This window comes from Rhamphochromis sp. 'chilingali', assembly GCF_963969265.1.
Source record: "Rhamphochromis sp. 'chilingali' genome assembly, chromosome: 13".
NCBI classification, from domain to species: Eukaryota; Metazoa; Chordata; class Actinopteri; order Cichliformes; family Cichlidae; genus Rhamphochromis; species Rhamphochromis sp. 'chilingali'.
In genome coordinates, this window is record NC_137940.1 from 37,566,484 (window position 1) to 37,591,288 (window position 24,805).

Sequence of the window (24,805 nt, forward strand, 5' to 3'; positions counted from 1 at the left end):
AATTAGGACCTTTTAGTTTGTTGTAAGAGGACCTAAGTATGAGTGGGTTGAGCCAGGAAAAACATTTTTGAGCTAAACCAAAAACAGAAGCGCATTGAGCTCCTCTGCACTCTTGGACTTCTGAGCATCTCTCTATTAAGAAACGTGCAGCCCTACACTGAACAGACAGGAACTGTGGCAGCTTTACAGGGGCAAGGAGGTGACAGAGGTGAGAGAGAGAGCTGTGGAGGGGGAGGCTACAACTCCACCCGAGGCCTACCCAAGAGGGCTAAGAGCTTAAGACCAACAATGTTGTTGGGTACGGACATGCTTCAAGAGAATCCAGAGTAAGGAAAGATCCATGTTTCACTTTAACTTTCATATGGTTGGATGGAAAACCGGGGAGAGGGAAGTGCAACGGGTAACGGTATGCAGTGAGATCTGTCGTAGCGTGCAGAAAGCAAACACATGTGTGTTGTTAAACACAACAGAAACGCAGAGCCAATGAAAAGACATTACAGTAACCAAAGGCAGCTACAGCGGAGGTGTTGGTCTACACATGTGAGAGATAAGAGGACTTGTAGGTATAAGTGTGTTTAATTGAAAGAGTCAGTGTTTGCACAGGGCTGAAAATGAAGGCACAAGTATGTTTGAGAGATGGAACAAGATAAGGGCTTTGAAAAGAAAGAAACAGAACACAAGAAGAAAGCAGGAAGGGTTAGATTCCATTCATGCGGGCACCTTATCTTCTTGCAGAAGAGATGTTTCCCAGGGCAGGCCTGAGTGGATCAACAATGAACAGTGTTAGAACCACAGAGCAAAAGCCCATGAGTGATGAGGCAGGGTTAAGAGAACTGAACCCATTTAAGTCACCCAAATAAGGGCTGTACAAGTCAATGATGGATGCTGTGGAGTTCCTGAGGGAAAGAGCACTGGCAATGGGAACGGTGATGGGTGGGAGGGAGCCATGGTCCTGTGATCCCTACTTAATAAAAACAAATTGGTTTGATAAACGATACAGAGTTAATGCCTACAAAGAAATATGGGTACTAATTTTGAACAGTAACATCAGTTATTTCAACACAACAGCACTGTATGCCAATTTTAACAGCTCTTATTAAGATGCAAAAATATGTGGTAAAGTAAATCCGTTGGGCATCTTTCTTTGCCTTTAGACAACAATTCTGATGGCAAAAGAGCCAAACGGGACTGGCAAAAAAAAAAAAAAAAAAAAAGATGCAAAAATATGGATCAATACTGCCACGGTTTTGTGCTTTTGCTTTGTTAAATCACAGATTTCAGACAATCTCTCGTTTAAAAAGCAAACAGTCACAAACAGGCTCATCGCAGCTGAAGCAGAAAGAGGGAGAATTTATCATCTGGAGCACTTTCAAAACACACAGCACTTGTTACTTCACTAAAAATGAAGCATTCAAGTGTTGGAAGGGATGACCGCATAACAAGCCAACATATCTCTTGAGAGGTTCCTGTGTACCATACGGTATTACGTGAGGATGCACTGTAATAAACATTATAGTGTGTTTAGACAGACCAGAAGCTTAGGATTCTTCCATTACCAATGTTTTCCCAGAAATTCGACTAGTGTGTTCTTTCACCTAAGTGCATGTGTGTGCATGCAACTGCATAAATAATTCTGTGCACATATGTGAGCCCTCAATAAAACATTTCATGGGCTCCCTCTCTGAATTGTTACAAGTGGTGCCATTATTTGACATAAGACTCTGGGCAGCAGGTTGAGGGTTATGGGGTGCAGCATACTGATGCTTAACAAGTACACTTAACCCTAACTGGTCATTCAAAGCCGAAGAAAGGAAAGGCTGTTTCCCAGCAGCGACATGGCACAGGAGGGCAGCCAGGCCAGGGTAAGGAGAGGAGGGGACGGCATCACTAATGAACCTGTCTGCTTCGACGGCTCAATTACCGTACACGGGGAAAAGAAGACAGTGTTCAAATTAGAGTAGAAGGCAGGAACAGTAGTAGTACTGGATTTTAAAGCTCAGTGTATAGTAGCTGTCACTAAGCCAAATACAGTATTATCTGACTGAAGCATGCATGTTGACTTTTATTAGTATTCAAATCAACTTGTTATAATACTGTTATAGATATTTTTTTATCTGAATATTCTTCCAGCAGTAAACGGCCACTAAAGTAAGTATTACCACAGCCACTGTTCACCTTAAGTTAATCTAAGTGGAACCACTAAAAATATCTGAGTGGTGAAACACCACAATCTCCCCCTAAGACATCACAGAGACATAAATCTGTAGTGTTTTTATAAGCTCCTTGTTATGTCTGTACTTCTATTTTGGTTGTCACAAACATGCTGCCTCATTCAGCCCAACATCATGGGAACTATTCAAAAGCCATCTAAACTCTGCTCACCAAAGAATGCTGTGTTTTCATATGCTCACAACACTGTTAAAGTATTACAATTGGAGGAGGGAAGAGCCACAGTACTACAAAACAGTAGATGTTTTGCAAAATAGATTAAAAGAATATCTAGACTAACTTTGCCGAGCACCCTGGAAAATATAAAATAAAGAAAACGGACACCATGGGAGGGTTCGGGGATTCTTACTCTCGCAAAGTAATTGATTGCTCCTAGTGGGGCAATCTGTGTGGGATTGTGTTTTTCTTTTTTTCAGTGTGTAGGAACAGAAAAAACACACATGGACCATTCTCAGCATTAGAGCCATTAGAGGTAAAGTAACTGTGGGGGTGGTGGGTGTGGGGGGGCGTGGATGAGGAGCTTGACAGCGGGATGTACACTACTTAAGTATTACAGTACACACACTCACCAGCACATCCCAAACTCCAGCCTAAATACAGAGGCGCCCACTGTTAAAGCCGGGGCATTAGAAAACGCAACGGATGTGAAGACAAGAGAATCTGCTCTAGACAGGCGAATTAAACCGTGACCTATGATCTGCGTTGAGTAACATTAGCGAGTTTCCTGTGTGTAGGCACCGCTCTGTTGACCGTTCATCATTGCCTGGGAAGGTGGACAGTCACCATAACACACACACACAGTGACGCCTCGCTTTAAAATAACACAACGGCAGCCATGACTCCACATCTGTCACGGGGATGTTTAAAAGAGTCATCATTATTGGTCTTTATTTTGGAGATGCTGGGACGGCTGCAGGCTAATAGGAAAAGAGCCGTCTGGTTAATGTCCAGTCCCTCACCTTAACCGATTTGGGACAGGAGAGCAGAATCAGACTGTGGGATGGGTGAGGGGGGCAGATAAGCGGTAGCCTGGGTCCGCTGGCCCATATTAAATCATCATCAGTCACGCCCAGGAGTTCACAAACATCAGCATTCCCATCGCTCTCAAACTTCGCTCTCTTATCACACCAATCAGTTATCTGGTGCTCTAACAAACACGTCTGCTACCATCACATATGCACTCCTCCACACAAACACAGGCACTCAGATGAAAAATGCATCAGGGTAAAATACTCAAACAAAAACCTGTAATAACCTAATTTCATATGCAGCTTCTGAAATAAAAATCCTGCAAATAAAGTTCTTTCAAAGCAGTGTAATCATTCTTATAGTCTGTGTCTATGGTCTTTTTTGTGTGCATTTTATTTTTTGTTCATGCAATACTTACTTTTGTTGCCTACCAAGGAGATAACTGGCTGAATATCAGATTCCTCGTTGGCCTTCTTGACCATGCTAAACCAATCCTCTAGATTCTCAAAGCTCTGGTAGTTGGTGATATCGTATACCAGTAGAACCCCCTGTATTGGACAAAGAGGAGGCAAACAGTGTTAATGCTAACAAACACCGATTTCAGAAGTTCACATTTATAACAGATGTATACTGATTATTTTCTACCAACAAGGATCATTCTGTAAAAGTAATTGATTGCTCCTAGTGGGGCGACCTGTGTGGGATTGTGTCAAATCTGTAAAATTTTACCTACCTACTCTCCAATACTGTACATATTTTCAGAAGCTCTTGAAGTATACAGGGGCTGGCTGAAATCGTGCCGTTTAAAGATGCAAATACTAATTATATTTTTTTTAAAAAGCCAAATAAATTTTTTTCACCACATTTTTTATAGTCAACACTGAGCAATAATATTGTAGTTTCAATACAAAGATGCTGCAACGCTTTATCTATTTTTTGAGGAGAACTTTGTAAAAAGTGTATTTTAGGTAAACTTTTAAGGGTCGGGGACATTTAACAAAAAATGTTGACTGATCAATATGTACTTAAAGGGGCTGTGATTTTGAAAATAATCTTAATTCTGCGTGGCATTTTAATGTTAATATATGATAAGTAGCTGGACCGAGAAAAAAATAATAATCAGCTGCTTCTGAGGGAATCAAGTGGGAGGCAGTTACTCATTTTTGACCCACATAGTCACATTCATGAATATAATTGAGCCAGGAAGGCAACAGTAGGTGGCACTGCTCCACTTCTTAGAGTAGGGGTCACACTCATTCACTCAAACATAACTTTAGTACTATCATGAAACTAAAACGAAGCTGAGGATCTTTTTTTATTATGAAAATAGTGATTTGCACATAAATTACTCCCAGTTGTGTAAGCATACTGCAGATTCACTGCAGAATGGAGGTCAGGTTTGGTTATCTGCTGTCTGAGCTAATGAATGAAGGTTGTCTGCTTCGAGACATTTTTTCTCCTCCCTCCATAATCCTAAACGCTCGCTGCACGACAGAAACAGTCATGCAACGATACAAGAGCCGTGTTTGGTTAAACACTCAGGCCAGAAGGAGCTGTTTACATGAACACATAAATTAATCAAAAAGCAAACAGATACAAGAGGTGCTTGCACAGTGCAAGACAAATAATAATCGCATGAGTCAACTATCTCTAACTACACAAGGCTTCGCCTTTTCAAAAGGGTCTAGAAATGAACATGAGCCAGAGTAAATGTCTCTACGTTTACTGCATGATGCAACATGACTGGAGGGGTGTCTGTTGCTTTTTGTCCAACGGACACGCACTGTCACAACACGCATGGTCGGCGACGACAGCTTACCCCTCTTGACAATTACAGCGAGCCTCTCTGAACAGCCATGATTGATTACAGGATGCACAGTGCCGAACAAAAGGTGTGAAACTTCTACACTTCCCTAATGACAAACTCCCAAAGCAGAGTGCCGTAATGGGGCGGTGTGATGCACCAGATTTTTCTCACGAAGGAAGAACACAGAGATAATATTAGAGCAAACATCAAGAGAAAAAATTGACTTTAATTAAGCCAAATAGATTTCTGAAATGAACAAGAATGCTCAACCGTTTATCCAGGTTCTAAGGATAAACATTACAAAAATGTATTCTCGTACTGCTGCATGTTTTTAGAGCTTCAGTACTGGTTTTAGGATTAGGCTTTTCAAACAAGATATGATCTAAAGGTGAACGAGTGTGTCATCTGCTGTAAAACAACACAGCTACCTGCGGGCACTTAAGTTGCGGCGTATAAACTGGTAAGCACCGACACAAACTGTTGTGTTTGTACAAAGCTCGGCTGTCATGTTAATCAACAGCATGTAAAATTTTCCAGTGAACAAGCATTAAATAAAAGGTGAGAGTCAACAGATCATTTAGTCATGTCAGCTTTTGTGCATATGAGGCAAATATTATCAAAACACTGGAAGTTACTTAGCCTACAAAATAAGTCAAATTACTTGCATTTGTCATATAATTGCAAATCCTTTGTGGTTACAACTATACTTATTGCTCACAGTGTTGACCTACAGTATTATCAACATTTTTCAGTTTAACCACCCAAGTCTGGCAGCTCTGTGAAAACTAGAGATATAGGGATTTTTTTAAAGCTCCACTGACCTGCTGCACTTCACTATGAATCCAAATGACAGTTTATTATGATTTCCCTCCACAGGGAGGGAGTGGCAGGCTTTGAATGACTGCTGAGACTGTAATAATAAGCATGCACAGAGTCACCAATACACGGATATTACCAAACTGGAAACTAATTCTTCCTGTGCTTCCCATGACTTTATTCTCCAATGTGACAAATCATGTATTAACATTTGGTTTGCAGATTTACAAATTTCTTTCCTTCCTGAGTTTTTTTCTCTTCATGTTAGAGGGCTTAAGTTCCCAGAGAGGAAGTGGCAGCATAAATAGAGATGTCTACATGTTTGTTATATAGAATAAAAAGCTGGTTCTCTGTGCGCCCTTACATGAGCTCCATATACGTATTTATCCAGCATTTTCCCTCCTAATGTTTGGCCTCCTATGTCCCACACCTGCAGGGTGACGTTCAAATTGCCTGTGGTAAAGAGAAAAAACATAAAAACTCCAATATTAGAAAAAACTGACATTTAAATGACAAAAAATACAAAGGTCTACTCTGTAAGGGAGGCAAAGAGGCTTTTAGAGTTTACATTCGCACTTTCATTTCCTAAAATGCATTTATCTGCTAACCAGTTAAAAAACACAAATAAAAAAAATGATAAGGCCAATTTGCGGGTTTCTACTCCAGATGTTGTATTTCCTTTTAACTTGTTTGTTTTAACAAAGCTCAAGATCCTGTGGAAATGATAAGTAAGCTGTAATTGGAGCCTGTATTTTTGGGTGAGCGATTTCCATAATAAAAGTCAACATTGTTGATTTACATAATGGAAACAATAAATCAGGAATTAATCTTTCATGCTTAGCGCTCTTGAACTGGCAGATCACCTACACCTCACATCCAAGAATATCCAGCCCAGAGATTGAGGGGAGATGAAATAGGTACGCTTACCCTCTAATTTAAACATTCTTAATACACTGGCAGTAAAAAAAAAGACTTCTTATTAGTCTAGGAAGAGCTGTTTGCATTGTGCCATAACCTGCCAAGTAAGGAAAGTGAAGAGAATTATGTGCTGTTAAGAAAAATAGCAATAATTAAACAGAAAATAAGAGGAAAAGAAGACTGTTGTCCTTATGCCTGTGGAAAGAGAAAGGAGGAGTGGATGAGAGGGGGAGAGAGAAAGACGGGCACAAAAACCAAATCCAAATAAATATTTTCTTCCTCTGGAAAATGAAAGGGGTGGTTGAAAAAAAAAGTCAAAAAAAGAGGAGGAGGGAGGACCAGACAGTGAGGAGTTTATGTTGGTGTGATGAAGGCCCAGGAGCAATGGGGAGCTGAGCATACACAGTGGACACGGCTGGACACGGCTGGATGACTCAAACCCTTCACAGGTCCCCTTTTTAAGGTGCGGGAAGGAAACGCTGAGGGTTACAGTCACTTGATCTAGACTATACAGTGTCAATGTAAAGCTACATTGAGAAGTGTGATGAATAATGGCTCCCTGGTGTCTTAAAGACCCATCCCCACCCATCCACTGTGCTCAGACGCTAGCTTTATTTGTGTTTCAAAGATTCATGCTGACTTTGCAGGGCTGACATTTTTCACCTCGCACTTTGGAAAAAGTGAAAACTGCAGACAAGCCTTAAAAACTGATAACAAGGTAAGAAAAACCAGTGTCTTGAAGGTGGCCCAGGATAAAAGCTTCTGAAGGCTGAACTCTGACAGGATTTATCAAGTAAATTTCACCTCTACTCAATCCCCTTCACCGCCTGTACCTCACTGGTTTGGCAGGGACATCTGGAAGAGGTATTGTTATAAAAAATACACACAGAGGAGGCTGTTGTGTGCCAGTCGGCCTCGCCTCACCTCTCCCCACATTGGAAAATGTACATTAAGTTTGACAAGCTGGGCCTTCATGGTGAGAGGGGCCAACGCTGGCTATAGGCTACTCTCCCCCCTGCTGCAAAAGACCCTTACAGCCCCATAGAGACCCAGAGAACCACACAACCTCTCCAATACAAGGCAAGGTGGGGGTCCTAACAAAGTTTGGGACCACCCAGCTTGTACAGCCACCCTCCTCTTCATCAGCTCATCAACACCCAATTCCCCAGAAAATGGGCCATTTAACAAGTCCGCTGTTGAACCCAGTGTTGTTGCTGCCCCAGTGATACAGACATATGTACACTATATTCAAACAAAGCTTCGAATTTAACGCTAAAAAGATCTGTGATTATTTCAGGAACAAAACTTACTGGAAAGAGAAGTCACACGATCAATAGCGTTTGTTCGAGCTCATATTAAGGAGCCGAGCCCAGCCTATGCTTATGGTTGGTTTTTTTCATCCTGACTCCACCACAGCATTTTTGGGGGTTTAGTTCTCCTAAGTCTCATAAGCTGAAACTGACACAAAGTCAAAATAGAATCCTTCAGCCAAGTCACAAATCAGCATAACTTTTACTTTTAGCACTTAATTTGCCCTCGCTTAATGTTGTTTTATTAGTAATGAAAGAATGGAGCCACTTTGCAAATTTCTGGAGCTTAGGCTTTGGCAGGGCTCAAGAAATGCCATTTAAAATGCTGAAAATCCCCATTTCACATGGTAGGAAGTAAAAACGGAGTGCTTTCGTCTAAATATAGCATTCGTCAATAAACATTTATTTTACAGATCTAAAGGGGAAACAAAGTGTGGCTTTATTTCTGCGCGCTCAACCTAAACAAATAGGAACATCAATGTTTTATGTAGTGCAGGACAAAGATCAGTTGATCTTGGGGGATCAGCGTTATGGATATAAAATGTTAATGTATTTACTCTGTACCGTGCCCACAGAATTATGAGCAAGGCTTGCCCGTTTGGACATAACCTGTCCATTGGCCTTGTGAAACCCCCCAACCCAACTCAAAAAGAAGAGAGGCAGTGTGTGCTGTTTGCTCTGGAGAGAAGACCTTTCAAAGTGAATAAGCCTGAGAAATGACAGACACTCTACAATGAGGAGCTCCCAGAAAAGACACATTCAGCTTCTGAGTTTACCTGAAGTTGTCTGGAAATGGCAGAACAGGAAAACAGAAATAAAAGCGACGGCGAACAACAAGCCTATTTGTCGAACCTTCATTAACTTTTCTATTAATACTCTACTCACCCCTCATAATTTTAAGTAAACACAAGATCTAAAATCTTAAGGCAGATATTAGGGGTGGGGGAACAAATCGATACTGTGTAGTATCGTGATATTTTGTTTGCTAATGATGTATCGATACAGGGACAGCAGAAATCGATATTTTGTTACAAAAAAGGTTTTTGTGCTCTGACTTCAGAGCATGTTGATCCTTTTTCTGAGCAACAATCCTGACATTCCTTCACTGTCCAAATGTGTTTAACTCTTTTTTGGCAGCAATAAACATGAGTGTTTACTTATTTTAATTTAAGACATGTTTTATTTTAATTAAGTTTAAAACTTTTTTATTTTATGTAAAATTATATTTTGTTTTAATTTACTTTCAAATTCTTCAGTTGCTGAAGGGGCTGCATAGTTTTCATATTGCATAAAATTCAAATTCAAATTTTATTTGTCACGTACACAGTCATACACAGTACGATATATAGTGAAATGCTTGGACAACTGCTCGTGACCTAAAGAGAACAAAAAAGGAAAAGGCTATGAATAAGATAGGAAATAAATATGAAAAATTAAAAAGGGTAAATTTAACTAGGAAGGAATAAAATATAAATTAAGGTTAAAAATGAAATAACTGTACAACACAAATTAGAATGAAGGGTAAATTTAACTGGGAAGAATAAGATAAAGATAAATATATAAATTAAAGTTGAAAATAAAATAACTGTACAACAAAATACACAATACACAATATAGAACTATATAAGAATGTATGAAGAAATCTAAATATAAATAAATATATACACAATAACAGCAGCTGTACAAGTATTAACCGGAAATGAAGAATATAGTGACCAGTGTTGTGCAAAACCAAAGTCCAGAAAGTCCAGTGTGTGTGTAAGAACTGTATGTGTGGGTCAGTACTGTGTGGTGGTGTGATTGAGAGACCGTATCGCCTGCGGGAAGAAGCTCCTCCTCAGTCTCTCTGTGTTGGTCTTCAGGGAGCGGAATCGCTTTCCTGACCTCAGCAGAGAGAACAGTCTGTTGTTGGGATGGCTGAGGTCCTTCACCATCTTCCTGGCCTTGGTCCAGCACCGCCTGCTGTAGATTGAGTGCAGGTCAGGGAGCTCGGAGCGGATGGTGCGCTCAGCTGACCGCACAACCCTCTGTAGAGCTCGTCTGTCCTGCATGGTGCTGTTCCCGAACCAGGTTAAGATGTTTCCTGTCAGGATGCTCTCTATGGTGCAGGAGTAAAAGTTCCTGAGCACCTTGGAGGGCAGTTGGAAGTCTCTCAAGCGTCTGAGGTGGTAGAGACGCTGTCGGGCCTTTTTCACCACGGTGTTGATGTGACAGGACCATGACAGGTCCTGCGTGATGTGAACTCCGAGGTATTTGAAGCTGTCCACTCTCTCCACTGGGCACTCGTTGATGACGGGGGTCTGGTAGTTCCTCTCCTGCTTAGTGCTGAAGTCCACTATCAGCTCCTTTGTCTTACTGACGTTTAGAAGGAGGTTGTTCCTCTGGCACCAGTTCTCCAGATTCCTAATCTCCTTCACGTAGGCCGTCTCGTTGTTATCAGAGATCAGGCCCACCACGACGGTGTCGTCAGCAAACTTGATGATGGTGGTGGAGCTGGTAGTGGCCACACAGTCATATGTGTACAAAGAGTACAGCAGGGGGCTCAGAACACACCCCTGGGGGGCTCCAGTGCTGAGAGTGGTGGAGGCTGAGACATGTCCGCCCATCCTTACTGCCTGTGGTCTGCCAGTTAGGAAGTTGGAGATCCACTGACACATAGATGAGCTGAGTCCCAGATGCTCCAGCTTGGTGGTGAGTGTGGAGGGAATTATGGTGTTAAATGCAGAGCTGTAGTCTATGAAGAGCATTTTAACATAATTCCCCCTTCTAGTGTCCAAGTGAGTGAGTGATGTGTGGAGGAGATGAGAGATGGCATCGTCTGTGGAACGATTTGGACGGTAAGCGAACTGTAGTGGGTCCAGTGTGTCTGGTAGTGAAGAAATGATGAAGTCTCTGACCAGGCGTTCAAAGCACTTCATCACTACTGAGGTGAGGGCTACAGGGCGATAGTCATTGAGAGAAGCAGGGTGGGGTTTCTTCGGGACAGGAACAATGATGGACTCTTTGAAGCATGTGGGGATCACCGACTGAGATAAAGAGATGTTGAATATCTCAGTGAACACAGGAGCTAGCTGGTATGCGCAGTCTCTGAGGATACGACCTGGGATGCCGTCTGGTCCTGCTGCTTTCCTGGTGTTCACTCTCTTGAAGGCTCTCCTTACTTCATGCTTGGAGATGACGAGCACGTTTCCGGTGCTGGCAGTATCTTCCTGTCTGCAGCCGTTAGCGCCGCTAACACTAGCATTGTTGGAGTCCTTAGCTGCAGCCTCGAAGCGAGCATAGAAAGTGTTCAGCTCGTCTGCCAGAGTCACGGCCGCGTTCGTCATACCGGTTGTTGGTGCTTTATAGTCCGTTATTGTCCTTAGTCCCCGCCACAGGCTCCTAGAGTCACTCTGTTGGAGTTGTGACTCTAGTTTCCTCCCGTAGCGCTGCTTCGCCTCTTTCACCGCCCTCCGCACGTTATATGACGCGGCTTTGTACGGGTCCATGTCCCCCGTAATGAGTCCCGTGTTGTAGGCAGCGGTGCGGGATCTCAGAGCGTCGCGGATGGTTTTATCCACCCACGGCTTCTGGTTGGGAAACGTTGTGATAGTCTTTGTCTCCACGGTATCATCCGCTAGTTTCCCGATGAAACACAACAGACTGTGTTAACTGTGAGAGGCATAGTTCAGAATAGCTATAATTGTACCAGATGGTTGCATTCAGTTCAGTTGGACTAGACTGTAATACAAACCGTTCAGTTTGTCAACAATAAAACTGAAATGAGAGAAAGACTGAGTGCGAGACTTTGATATTAGATAAAATGAATATTGATAAAGTTTACCTTTATGTATGTAGAATCTGAATATCGCAAAATATTTAAAAAAAATTGCAATAATATCGTATCGTGGGATGTATGGTGATTCCCACCTCTAGCAGATATACAGAATTCAAACAGCCTCTCACAGTTAACACAGTCTGTTGTGTTTTAAGCATTCGCTGTGCATTATCATCAGTCATCACACTCGTGCAACACACACGTCTCCGAACGATTACAAAGGTGTCTCACCTGGAAGGCTAATTCTCTTCAGAAAGAAATCCAGACCAATGGTTTGTTTGTACTGCTTCCCAAAGGCCTCTTGTGCAAATCTGGTGGTGAGTGATGTCTGAAACAAAAAGACAAAAGGAGAGAGGTGGAGAATGAGTGCCAAACAACTTTCCAGCTATCAGCGAGACTTTAATATACGTCTTTCAAAACAGTTAAAAAGAAAATGCTTTAAGGATTCAGGGACAAACCGTCATTGGGTGCATATTATGTGTCTCATATATTTACACATACACATTCAAATCGCAACATAGACCAAGAAAAATGCAAGACGCTGCAAAATTCCTTCCAGAGAAAATATACGGTATATTACATTAAAGAACTTCTTGAAAAAAGCAACATGTCATTGGAGAGCAGCAGAAGAAAAACTTTGATTTCATTCACACCAACCGAAAGCCAAAATAAGCTTTTCACAATATTTTATTTTCTAAAATGTCTAAAAATACAAGGGTATAATTTATCATATAACAACACTTCTGTGTGATTTTTTTTTTTTTTACCACAATAGCATGGAGCCACAATGAGCATTTCTTTGGAAGCGAAACCTTGAAACTTGTGATCATTCACATCCATTTTAAGCTCCCACAAATACTCTGTGATTGACTAGACGGGTCTGATGTAAATGCCTGCCTCCTCTGCTGGATGTGACAGTGAAAATCAATGCGAATTACCAAAACAGGTGTCAGAGTATGTGTCATGTCTCCGGACTGCAGACCTAATAATTGCCACAAATTATAAAACCTCCATCACTGTCACTGTTGTGTTTTTGGGGGGGGGGGAATTCATGGGAATTCATAGAGCAGGCCTGACATGCCAAGTTTAATTCATTTTGATGGATGAGGATAGGGGGAAAAATGAGGTGCTGAACATCTATTAGCTATCTTTAGAGCAGTGTGCTTGCATAAACACAACGGAGAAGTGAAGCAGTGGGATTCCCTGAGTGTTCATGTGGCAGAAAATGCATTTTAATGTGGTGCTTGACAATCACTGAGGGTTAGAGGACTTAAAACTAAATTCTCTTTCAATCCATTAAGCTTTCACTTGAGCCCGTGCCCTTATCTACCTCCATTCATGCTCAGCAGCTTTAGGTACAGTCAGATAATGCTTCAAATAACACAGGCTTTTGCCCCTATTTCTCCAGGGTAGGTGCCATTTCAGACACCCCTTATCAAGGTTTACAAAGAATTTCTTAAAGTAAATAGTTTTTGTTTTCTTGTGAATGCCACTATAAGTAAACCTAATCTTTTAATTAACCCTGTTGATTGAGTAATTCTAACCTTTGCCAAAGGCGCTTTTGATTCACACTTCCTTCGGGGTGCAGAATAAGGTTTTATCTCCCTAATTCTCTAAAGGTTCAAGACCTGCAGACTTTTTTAATCTCAGCCTGTGAAGTGTGTCACAGACTCAAGAGTGACTGAAAAATTACTAGAGTTGACTGACGCAACAAGGAGAAAATCGGTCATTTAAGTAGCCCAAACAATCACTGACAACACAGGCATAACAAGCTCGGACAGCAAAAATTTATTCCACATGCTCGTGTTGGCCTCGTTGGCCATTTGTCTTGGCATTTCAGTAGCTTGGCTCACTTCCCTCTGCGTAGTCCTTTTTTTTCCACCGTACAATTGGAGCTAACCAGCGAATGTAAAAGCTGGCGTAATCCTGACACTCAAACAGAGAACAGTACAGGGTCAACAGTGATACCAATGCCGGGAAATGGGGGGAAGTTCTACTGAAACAAGAAACAGGGAGGGAGGGGGAAAAAAATATGGCAAGCAATGTGATGCAATTCAAAAGAGGGAGCATGGTATCAAACTGCCTCCTTATTTTCCCTAAACAGTTAAAACCAATATAAATGTTGGTGTTGTATAATATCCATTAATGTACAGGGCCTGTGCCTAAAGCTCCTTTTTAGCCTATGGGTCAGAGAACAGCAAATATTTAGGAAAAACCGAGTGGCTTATAACTCAGGTTGAAAAATGGACCTGTGTGTAAGTCAGACCCAGCACCTTAAGAGCCTGGCTAAATGTGAGACTCCATATTTTAAAAACATCTCGCTCAGGTGGACAAGCCTCCCCACATCTCGCTGTACTTCTGAATGGACAACCAACCACAAGCAAAAATATCGCTGAAAATGCTGTCCAAGAAAAACGGATCCGATTGCAATTTGCTGAGCAAATTGACATTAATAAGGGGGGAAACAGCATTCAAGATGTCAGTCAGCGGTGCCTACTCAAAAACGGGGGGCAGGGCTCCTGTTTTCTGCCCAAAACAGACAAGCAGGTAAGTCATTCAGACAGTGACGAGCTGACACCTGGCAGCAGCGTGAGGAGGGTTATTAATGTAGCGTATCTACTGGGAACTGAGTTGAGTTGTGTGTTCTCTGCACACACACCCCAAAAGAAAAAAAATGTCGACTTTCCAGAATGAGAACATTCATTTTTCTCATTGGGTCTCACCATTACTGCTACATTCATTTTCTTTCTCCCAGAGGACCAAGAAATCAGTTTTGAAAGGGGATGTGTAGCCGACAGGCACTTGACATCCCTGCATTACATTCATGTTCACTCTGGGATTCGAGATGCGGTGAAGAAGAAGACGACGAAACATAGCCGAATTGTCATGACAACCTCCATGCACTGCTGCAAATGATTGTTTGGTGTAACTAGGAAAAAATCCACTGTTGTTGATGTAAGTTAGGCCTTTTTATTCCAAGTCTTTTTAAGTGACTTTAATGAATATGATTCAGTCCAGTGCCTTTGAAAGGGGACAGGAACTAACTAGCTTGTGTAGGTTTAGCAATGCAACAACTATATTACAAGTCTTCATATGTGTTTTTCTTCCCACTGTTATTTTATTCTATCAACTGAGAAAACAGCAACATTTCTCAAAAGGGCTTCCAGGCATAATTTTCTTAAATAGGGCCTCTCTCTGGAGCCAAATGAGAGTCCTTGGCCAGAAGAGAAAAGGCATACTGATGGAAAACAACCAGCAGCTGCAAAAGCCAGGCAAAGCAAATTGCAGTCTTTATCAACTGTTATACCCTCTATGTTCCTACACAGTGCCGAGTTTTAGACGCGAGAACAACAGCAGTTTAATATAAAGGGACTTGGAGAATTCATCATCATGCTTTGATTATTATTCAGAAAAATGAAAATATGCATTTCACTGAAACAAGGTGGTCAGAAAAAGATTTTTTAAGCATAAATGATATGTTTTGTTGAAATATTTTAATTTGGAACAAGCTTTTTCATTTAACGCCTATATTTGTGTTTATCATACCTGTAATGTTTATGTTATCTCTCACAAGTTTTAAAACATTTTAATGTAATAAACTATAGTTTCCAATCATTTTTATGCAATAAGTTAAGGATTGTCCTCCAGTTTCTGTTGAAGTAAATTTTATTTTAGTATGACTATGAAAAGTTATAGAATAAGCAGACTGATAAAATTCTGGCAGGAAAGATTTTTACAAATAAAAATACTTTAACAGGACACGTGAAGTCCCAGAGTCTACACATCATACTGATAAACAGCTCTGGATGAAAACAGAATTTAAAACAAAATCCTTTAAATCCAGGTACTGTATTATGTGGCTCAAGTATAACGATAAAAAATAACCAACGTGATATTTTAACTTTTTTTTTCAAGCACACACGCACAAAAAAGAAACAACATAACAGACCAACACATTATCATCTAGAAGCCTTCATCAGGGTCTGACATAGACATAATCCTCCTGAACTGAAATACAAGCTGTGGGTGGCAATTAGACTGTGGATAAATGCATAAACAAATATTTTTTCATGGCATAAATTCAATCTCAGCGCTACATTACAGGACCAAACCACAGGCACATGTCCTAAAACTATGTTCAGCAGCACATGCAACATGGATTAAGGGCTGGGTAGACTTAATAGGTTTAGAACAACAGATTGCTTCTGGTTTAAGTCCATCAGCTATCTTTGAGATAGAATCAAAACTACAGTCCATGAACTCTGTAAAAACAGACCCCTGGATTTTCTTATTGGGCAAAAAGAAACATTGATAAACTCCTTTTTTTTTTAAGTTGGAACACCAGTGAATAACTTTTGGAGGAAATTTGTGTATTTGCATTAAGATAAAGATTATCTTCTTACATCCAGAAAAACCCGGTTTAGATTTCTCAAACTTTTACAGGATTTAGTTCATGCTGCTGTTTATTGTACCCCTATGTCCGTTCTGTGGTAATTAGGTTTTATCCTTATTTCCTCATAGTAAATATAAAATGTAAACGCACAGTTCCCCAGTGTTGTAGGGCTCACTCATGTGCCAAGCTTTTAGACAGGCATAATGACAGTCATTAAATCGTCACATCACTGATTTTCAGTAGATTATTTGTACTGAAATAGGTTGTTCAACAGCCGCTAACAACGCTGCACTTTCATTAATGTTATGCAAAGATTTACCGTAAGTATAGGAAAACTCTGACAACAAAAGGAGTACAGTGCAAAGCTTGTTGCTCACTTGTAACATCTTCATTCTATTATCCTCTCCCTGCAAACGAGAGTACTGTGCAGAAGTCTCGAGCCATCCTTTATTTCTTTATATTTTTCTTCCAAACAGCATGACTTTATTGTATTTATTAAAGGGGTTTTGAGCAGTAGTTCTCCTGGCTTGCTGAAAGGATTTCCAAGTTTTTCTTTGGACACTAGCTGCTTTTTCCATCTATTTTCAGTCCAATCCTCCTACCTTAGATTTTTCATTGTTAAGCCACTGACTTTATAATTTAAAAATAAAAAGGGATCTAACTCAGGGAAGAACCAGTGTTATATTATATACCCTTGGGCATTTTTTACTAGCAGCATCTCACAATGCTGCTAGTAAAAACTATTTTTCACAGTGTTTCCATTTCTTTAGTTGAATCTGTAAAAAGCCATTCTTAAGGAAGGGAAACAGGGAGAAATGCTGCTATCCTAAATATACAAGAACCGCATTGAAAATCATGCATTAAGTATTATGAAGTGATGACTCCAAATTTTAAATGTTTGTAGGCACGTACTGAGGTCAGCAGAGAGGCACAACACTGACTGCAGTCATCTGAAAAACACAGTGGAAGCTCTTTTCAGAATCAGAATCAGAATCAGAATACTTTATTGATCCCTGGGGGAGATTATTTTTATGGTTTGGGGCTGCACTGCTGCCAACAAGTGTTGGGGATCTTGTCAAAATTGATAAAATTACGATTGCAGAAAAGTACAAGTATCAGATTTTATCCACTATGCCACTATGCAATACCATCTGGAAAGCATCTCAGTGGCAGCGGCTTTATTTTCAAGCATGACAATAATCCTAAACACACTGCCAATGCTGTGCATAGTGTAGCATCTTAGGAGCGACTGCACGGGATATTCCAGCATGCTCCATGACATTGTGTTAGTTGAAATGAAATTAGGGAGCTTTAACATATCTGTTATGGTTACATATCTGTTCTAGCTGTGTTACTGGTTTACAATGTAGGAGTGAAGTGACGTCGAGGATTAGTTACCCCCTGTAAACACAAAGTCACGGGTGGGATTAAATACTAAACAAACTATCATTCTCCTGTAGCTGTGTGGTTTGTGGAGCACAAGGGCTGACAATTTATTCACACACTTTAATTGAATTTAAAGTGCTGCTCAAAAATAGTCAAAAAAGGCAAAAAAAAGCTTCCAACCATACAGCTGAAACTACAGCCTTAATATACCAATATATTGAATAAAACAAAATACATCCTGTGGCTGTGTGGGTGGAAGACTGGGTCGTCCACCAAGCAGAAATTCGGTGGATTGATCCATGACTCCTCTAGTCTGCATGCCAAAGTATTCATGGGTGAGACACTAAAGCCCAAGTTACCCCCACCCCACGGAACCACTGGAGTGTGTGAATGTTAGAAAGCGCTTGGACATGAATAAATGTGGTGTATGAATTGCTCAGAGGTTGGGGCAGTTCAGTAGAAAGTCACCGTACTAGTCCAGTTGCCATTTTCCTGATCCACAAGCCTAAACGTAGCAACTCAATGGCTGAGGGGGAAATTAGATTTTTATTAGTCACTGTAATTTACTTGTACTTTACAGATTAGCCGTATGGTATGAAATTGGTTAAATATGAAAATGTAAAAATGACAAATAAAAATCCGAAAGATAAATTATACCCTTTGAACATCATCTGAAGTTGACTGTCTTTAGCGTCAGCTTTCGTTTTGTGTGTCCTTGGCTAGCCTGTTAGCCCTACAGGTGCTGAATAACAGCTAGAAGTGGGCTAAAATTTATTGAGAACCTAAAGTGACACGTGGACTGAGGCGTTTATTTGACCGTGTAAACGTCAGCTTTAATCATAATCGCCCCGGGTTACGTTGATGTTGTTGTGATTTACCTCTGTCGTTGTTGTTAGCTAATTAGCAGCCGTGGCTACAGTAGCGTCGGTCGCCATGGTTACTGCGTGGACAGCACAGTGTCAGCAGAAAGTGACTGAGTAGGCAAAAATGGTGTGCAGTGTGGACAAGTTACATTTTCTCGAGCATTACCTCTTAATTAACGTTGAGTAGGTGTCCGTTTTTGTGTTTGTGTCTGTGTGGTGGTCTCACCTTCCCACTCGCTCCGTCTCCCACAACTACGATTTTTAGCTGCTTGTCCTGGCTCTCCTCCTCGGAGTCCGACATGGCGCTACAAAATAATTCTTAAAAGCACTTAGTGCTTGAAACCGAAACGGTAGAAACGAATCAAGGGTGGATGTATGGAGCTGTCACGCTAATAATCACAAACGGATTAGACGAGAGCTGAGTGGGCACGCAGACGCCATTTTGACTCCACTAAGAAGACTTGACTGGCTGCAGCAGCTCTCAATACGATCCACTCCACGCGCCGCTGACTCCACTTGCACCGATTTTTCCAGTTAAAGCGAGAGTACCGGACAGTCCTCGGGATTTGGCATTTCAGTCTTTAAATATCCTCTTTACCGCCATGAAGCCCTTCTCTGCAGGAGAAAGACCCGAACCGGAAACCGATTCACCGGCGCGTGTGTGTGTGTGTGTGTGTGGTGGAGTCCTGTGTGTGACGCGTTGCCGTTGCCGTGGTAACACGGGGTTAAAGTGCAGGTGTAAAACATGACAAATGTAACAAAGTGCATCTGAAGTGCACTTTTACTGAAGTGATACAGTATAAACAAAAAAAACCAAATAATTTTTAATTTTATACTGTTGTGTCGGTGCTTCACATTTTTTATCTGTTGATGCGGATTTTAGATCAACCACTGTGACTCAAATCAAAGAAAATGTTTGTTTTAGGTCACATTGAAACTGTCTTGTCTGTGACTTGTTTTTTCTTTTTGTTGTTGTTGTTTTTATTTTCTTTCTGTGATGAGACAGTGGTGATGGAGTTCAAGTGAGACTTTGCCATTGTCACAAGAACTGTGTGTGTCTCCATATGATACCATTTCAGAAAGTGTGGGGAACACGTGCAAATGCCACGCATGCAAGGTTTTGTAAAATTGCTTTGAGTGCACAGACTAGTTACTATAAGTATAGTTTTTTGTGTGTGTCTAAGAGAAAGAGACATGAAACAGAAGTGAGGTCAGTGTTTAATGGCTGTAATGATTATACATGGGATAATGAATTCCCAACAGTTCCAGAATGTTATAATGTTATGTTATAACAAAAAACCCTATGATGATTGCGGGGAAAACAAATCAAAGGTCCAGTTTACTCTGCCCTGGACAGAGTTACTGGGATCCCACCCTGGAGCCAGTCCTGAAGTAGGAGCTCGAGGGTGAGCACTTGGTGGCCAGGCCTTAGCCCATGGAATCTGACTGGGCTTAGCTCAAAGAAGCTATATGGGTCTGCTCTTCTGTGGAACCACCACCCACAGGAGGGGCTATAGGGGTTCAGTAACTTGTGGACTGAACAACAGTTAGGTGCAATGGTCCTGGTAGTCTGATTCCAGGCCACCATGTCACTCCAATGTTGTGTGGTTTGCCTGTTCAAGGAGAGGGTATGCTTTCAACTAAAGGGAGATCAGGAGCCTTCCCGGGAAGGGTATTAGAGAGGTCTGATTGTCTGTTTGTCACACTTTGGATGCAGCAGGAACAATGCGGTTTTCAGAGTATGGAGTATCTTGACTGTTGTTATGTGCCATTCAGTACCTGTATAGCTGCAGCATGAGTTTGGTCTGTATTCCAGGAGTGAGTTAGACACATTTCTGGTGGGTGTTGAACTCCACGAGGGCTGCCCTTTACCCATTCTGTTCATAAACTTTTATGTTTTTTAATATTTATAATTCTGTTGGCTTCATCAACCACCTCAGCTTGTACTAGAGTGGTTTACGACCAAGAATGAAGTGGTGGGAATGACAGTAAGCACCTACAAGTCTGAGACCATGTTTCTTAGCCAGAAAATCTGTAGAGTGCCCGCTCTGAGACAAGTTTCTTCTCCCACTGGCTCCCAGTTGCGGAGTTTAAGTATCTCAGGATCTTGTTCACGAGTGAGAGGAGAATGGACAGATGAACTGAGTCAGTGCAGTGTTATGGACAGTTTACTAATCTGTTGTGGGGAAGAAAGAGCTTCAGGTCAGTCTACGTTACTACCCTCACCTGTGGTCATGAGCTCTGGGTGGTGATCAAAAGAAAGAGCTTCCTGATATAAATCAGTTGAGAAATGAGTTTCCTTTGAAGGGTAGTACCTGTGACAGCGAGGAGCTCGTTCATTTGAGAAGGACTGAGTAGAGCCATTGCTTCTCCATATTGCAAAAAGCCAGTTGAGGTGGTTCAGGCATCTGACTAATTAAGATGCCTCTCGGTCCCTTCCTAGGTAAGGCATTTCAGGCACGTCCTACCAGGAGGAGACCCAGGACTCACTGGAGGAATTATGTCTTGGCTTGTCTGGGAACAACTTGGTTTTTATAATGGATAAGCTAGAAAAGCTGGCCAGGTTTGGGCTTCTCAGCGTAGACTGTTGCCCTCACAATCTGAACCCATATGAGCAGTAAAAAGAAGACGGATGGATGGATGATTAAAATATAGTAAATTATAAATGTATTTTAGGTAAAACAGTATATGATATTGTGTGAAACCTGGTGTTTTTCTCCAAAAATGAGTGCTGTAAAGCCTTAAAAAAATACTTTCTATGAGTAGTATGTAAAGATTAAACAAAGTGGCACAAGGGGAGACAAAGACTAGTCAGGAGGTGAGGGGGATTTGGGAATGCAAAAATTATATCAGTGACTAAAAGAAGCAACCCAACTTAACCTCCTAGGACCTGCGTCCACATATGTGGACATCACATTTTGGGTTATGTAGACCAAAATACTCAATTTTGCTCTGCAAGGGCCTGATATCCACTTATGAGGACCTTATATTGCAACTGTTCTATTGAAATTTTAAATGTATATGCTCATATGTGGCTCTCATTTTTCTTATAAACAAAAATTAGGTAAAAAAATAAATCTGGTAATTCTTTGTTTTTACATTCTTCAGGTCCCAATCAGCCCAAATATCAAAGAGAAATGAAAAATGCATGTCATGGAAGAGTTTGGGTCTTAGGAGGTTAAGTAAAAGTGCAAATGTATTATCTTCCCAAGACACCTAAAGTAAAATATGTTTATTATAAGGAGAGAATTATGCAAGAGTGAATATGGTAGTAGAAGTATATTTTCCAAAGGAAACATGATTTTTAAAACTATATTTTGTTGCTGTATTCATTTTTATCAGATTTTACTGGTGATTCAATTCAATGTTATTTATGTAGTGCCAATTCACAACAATAGTTGCCTCAAGGTGTTGTCTGTGTGTTTCAAGATAGCTGCCAAATGTTAGAATATACATATTATTGTCATTTTACTTCAGTCAAATGGTAAATAAGAAGAAGAAATTCATGCTTTTGAAATAATGTAGCAGAGTACAAAGTACATTATTTCCTTTTAAAAATAGAAAGTGGTACTGCAGTATTTAAATGGGACCTACAATATGAATTTCCAACTAATTTTTTTCTTTTTTTTCTGTGAGAATAGCTTTGCTTGAACCACAGTTCAAAATAAACAACGCATTTCAGCTCTCCCCTGTCCTTTATAGTTAAATTCTTCTGATTTATTGCCTCTCACAAACAGAAGGTTTGAAAACCAGGTGTGTGGAGCTCCTGTGTTTTGTGTCTGAGATGCCTGTATTATACGGATGAAAGATTAGAGTCCAGACATTTAGAGCTCCATATACTCTGCTAAGGTACTGTTTTCATGTACTTTCAGTACTTCCATTGTCAGCTTCTTTGTATGTCACATTGCCTTTCCAAATATTGGGTTATTTGTTCCACTGCTTTAACTCGATCATTAATAATAATGTTGTGCACAAACATATAATTATCTTTTGAAATATGTTACAATGCAATACGACACACCGTCAAAGGGCCTAGGTGCCTAAAAAGCTCCAGCTCAACCACTCATTGAAATGATCATACATTAGCAGTACAGTAACATGAAAGCAGCCATTCTTTGAGTATGCTGACTTTTACAGCTTATTATAGGCTTAAGTCAAGTTTTGAATGAAGACCTTGTATTTATAATGAGTTCTTCTGAAAAGCTTTGTTCTGGATTGCTTCTTTCAGTCAGTCTCAGTACTTCCACCACTAAGCTGAAGCGTCTCTTCATTCATATCTGTGTGTACTTTATGCATTGTCTGGAAATCCCCATTGACTGAGTACTGATAAAGACCTACACTTCAAACAAACAAAATAGCAGAGATTGGTCTATTGAGCACAATAATATTAGTTTTAATGGGGTAAATAAAGTGTTGGCTATAAACCAATATCTATATCATCTCTACCACAAAAGATTTAGAACAGACTTTTCATGAAGTTGCCATTTAATGCCTGATCACATCTCACATTCAGACGGTAAAGGGGATTCTTGGAGTGCAGATTGTGATGACTAATTATAACAGCTGTAACGGTACAAAGGCTCGAAAGAACTATTTAAAGTTATAGAACCACCTTACTCGCTTTTCTTTTCAATATGTATTATTTTGTTTTTGATGATAAACACTTTTGTGCACCACGTGTTAAATATCTGTATTAATAACTACATTTCAGCAGTCTGCTCTTCATAGATAGACAAATATGTCTTTTTTTTAACATTACACTATTTGAATTTTTTACCAGTTAAATATAAATTATATCTTTACTCCAATTGTTGACACTGAAAAAAAAAACAAGAAAATAGTAATTCTGTTAGGCATTAAAAGAAATATGATTCATTCATGTTTTACATGAACGCTTTAGGCTTCATTCCTAACTTTTTTTTTATTCAGTTTACAAATATGCACCATTACTTACTCAACAAAATAAACAGAAATTACAAGAATGTCTTAAACTATTGTCTGGATATTAAAGCTGAATCTGTCAACCATGGGGAGACACACAAAATATTTTATAGCCTACAACTTTACCATTGAAACCTATAATCTACAAACTATGGAATTACAGCTATGTCCCAGATATCTCACTGCATAGTTTTTTGTTTTTTCCCCCACGACTGCTGGAGCTAGATGCGCACAGTGTAACTTAATATAAACGAGCAAGTTCCATTTACTGTATGGAAGAAAAAGAAAACATTTCATGTGATTGGTCTTTGTCACAACTTACATCTTCTATCAACTGTTTTTGTATGTTTTCTTGAAAATGTCACATTGCCTTTTCAGTGCAGGGGAAGGATGGCACTGGGAATAGGGGATAACGAGGAATCTGCACCTGAGCCACTTTGAAGCAAGTGGCAGTGAATGGCAGCTCGGTATATCCCAAAGTCCTTATAAGGGTGTGATTGACAGATTCCTTGGTGAGACAGAAAGCTACAGAGAAAAATATTGTCTAATTGTTTTGTTTTTTTGTTTTGTTTTTTTAAAAAGGGTTTTGTAAGAAGAGAAGCACAATTTGAGGACGGCGAAGAAACAGCAGTTTGAAAAAAAAACATCCAGAGAGCTACTTTGAATTTCACTGTTTATTTTGCATTGCAAGTTCAGTCTGCTGTGTGTTTGATCTGCAAAGAATTTAAAGTTGCAGAGTGAATGTGCTCCAAGAAGGTCTCGGATCTTTTGTATGTCAGGATTAAAGCTCGACTCTTCAAATGCTTAAAAACACGGAAATACAAAGATCAGTATGTCTTTGGAAATTTCCGGTGATTGCTGGCTTGTGATCATTATGTGGTAAAATCATCAATGTCGTGAAAAATCTGGTGTCACAAAACTGGCATGTTGAATATAATGTTGCAGCGTTAGTCCTTAAAACATGGGGATTAAAGTTCATGCAAAAATAATAACTGTTAAAGCACTATTCAACATGCAAATTATAATAATAATCATAATAATAATAATAATGAGAACGCTACTTGGTGTCCCTCGAACCATCGGTGAAAAAAGACAAATGGAAAGAATTGTGACCGGAAAAACAGCTTAAAATATCCAAGTTCGGGCACTCGGGAAAGGTGGTTGTTCAAAGCGCTACGTTGAGTGCCTGGAATTGTGTGGTTTGAGACATTTTTCCAGTTTTTCTTTGTATGAAAAAGAATAAAAAACAAAAAAAAATAGTTGTAATAAAAAGGGGGGGGGGGGGTCCTCTAATTAATTTTTTTTTTTTAATCCAAATCCAATATGAGAGTATATTATTATTTTAAATCACACAGA

The 24,805-nt window shown here is 40.2% G+C and overlaps 1 protein-coding gene across 7 annotated transcripts in view; it reads right to left on the bottom strand.

Annotated features, from left to right (window-relative positions):
* The window catches only part of rab28 (RAB28, member RAS oncogene family), a 38,239-nt gene extending 19,048 nt beyond the window's left edge, over positions 1–19,191 (bottom strand). For 5 of the 7 annotated variants that reach the window (XM_080900865.1, XM_080900864.1, XM_080900862.1 and 2 more), the window contains exons 1-4: positions 18,735–19,190; positions 12,098–12,194; positions 6,186–6,274; positions 3,617–3,746 (exon numbers count right to left, since the gene is read on the bottom strand). In XM_080900865.1, coding sequence (XP_080756991.1) covers positions 3,617–3,746; positions 6,186–6,274; positions 12,098–12,194; positions 18,735–18,809 — 391 coding nt within the window. In that variant the 5' untranslated portion in view covers positions 18,810–19,190. Of the gene's footprint in view, positions 1–3,616; positions 3,747–6,185; positions 6,275–12,097; positions 12,195–18,734 lie in introns of all 7 variants that reach the window. The other 2 variants (XM_080900863.1, XM_080900861.1) reach the window with 1 other exon arrangement.
* Between the last annotated feature and the right edge of the window lie 5,614 nt (positions 19,192–24,805).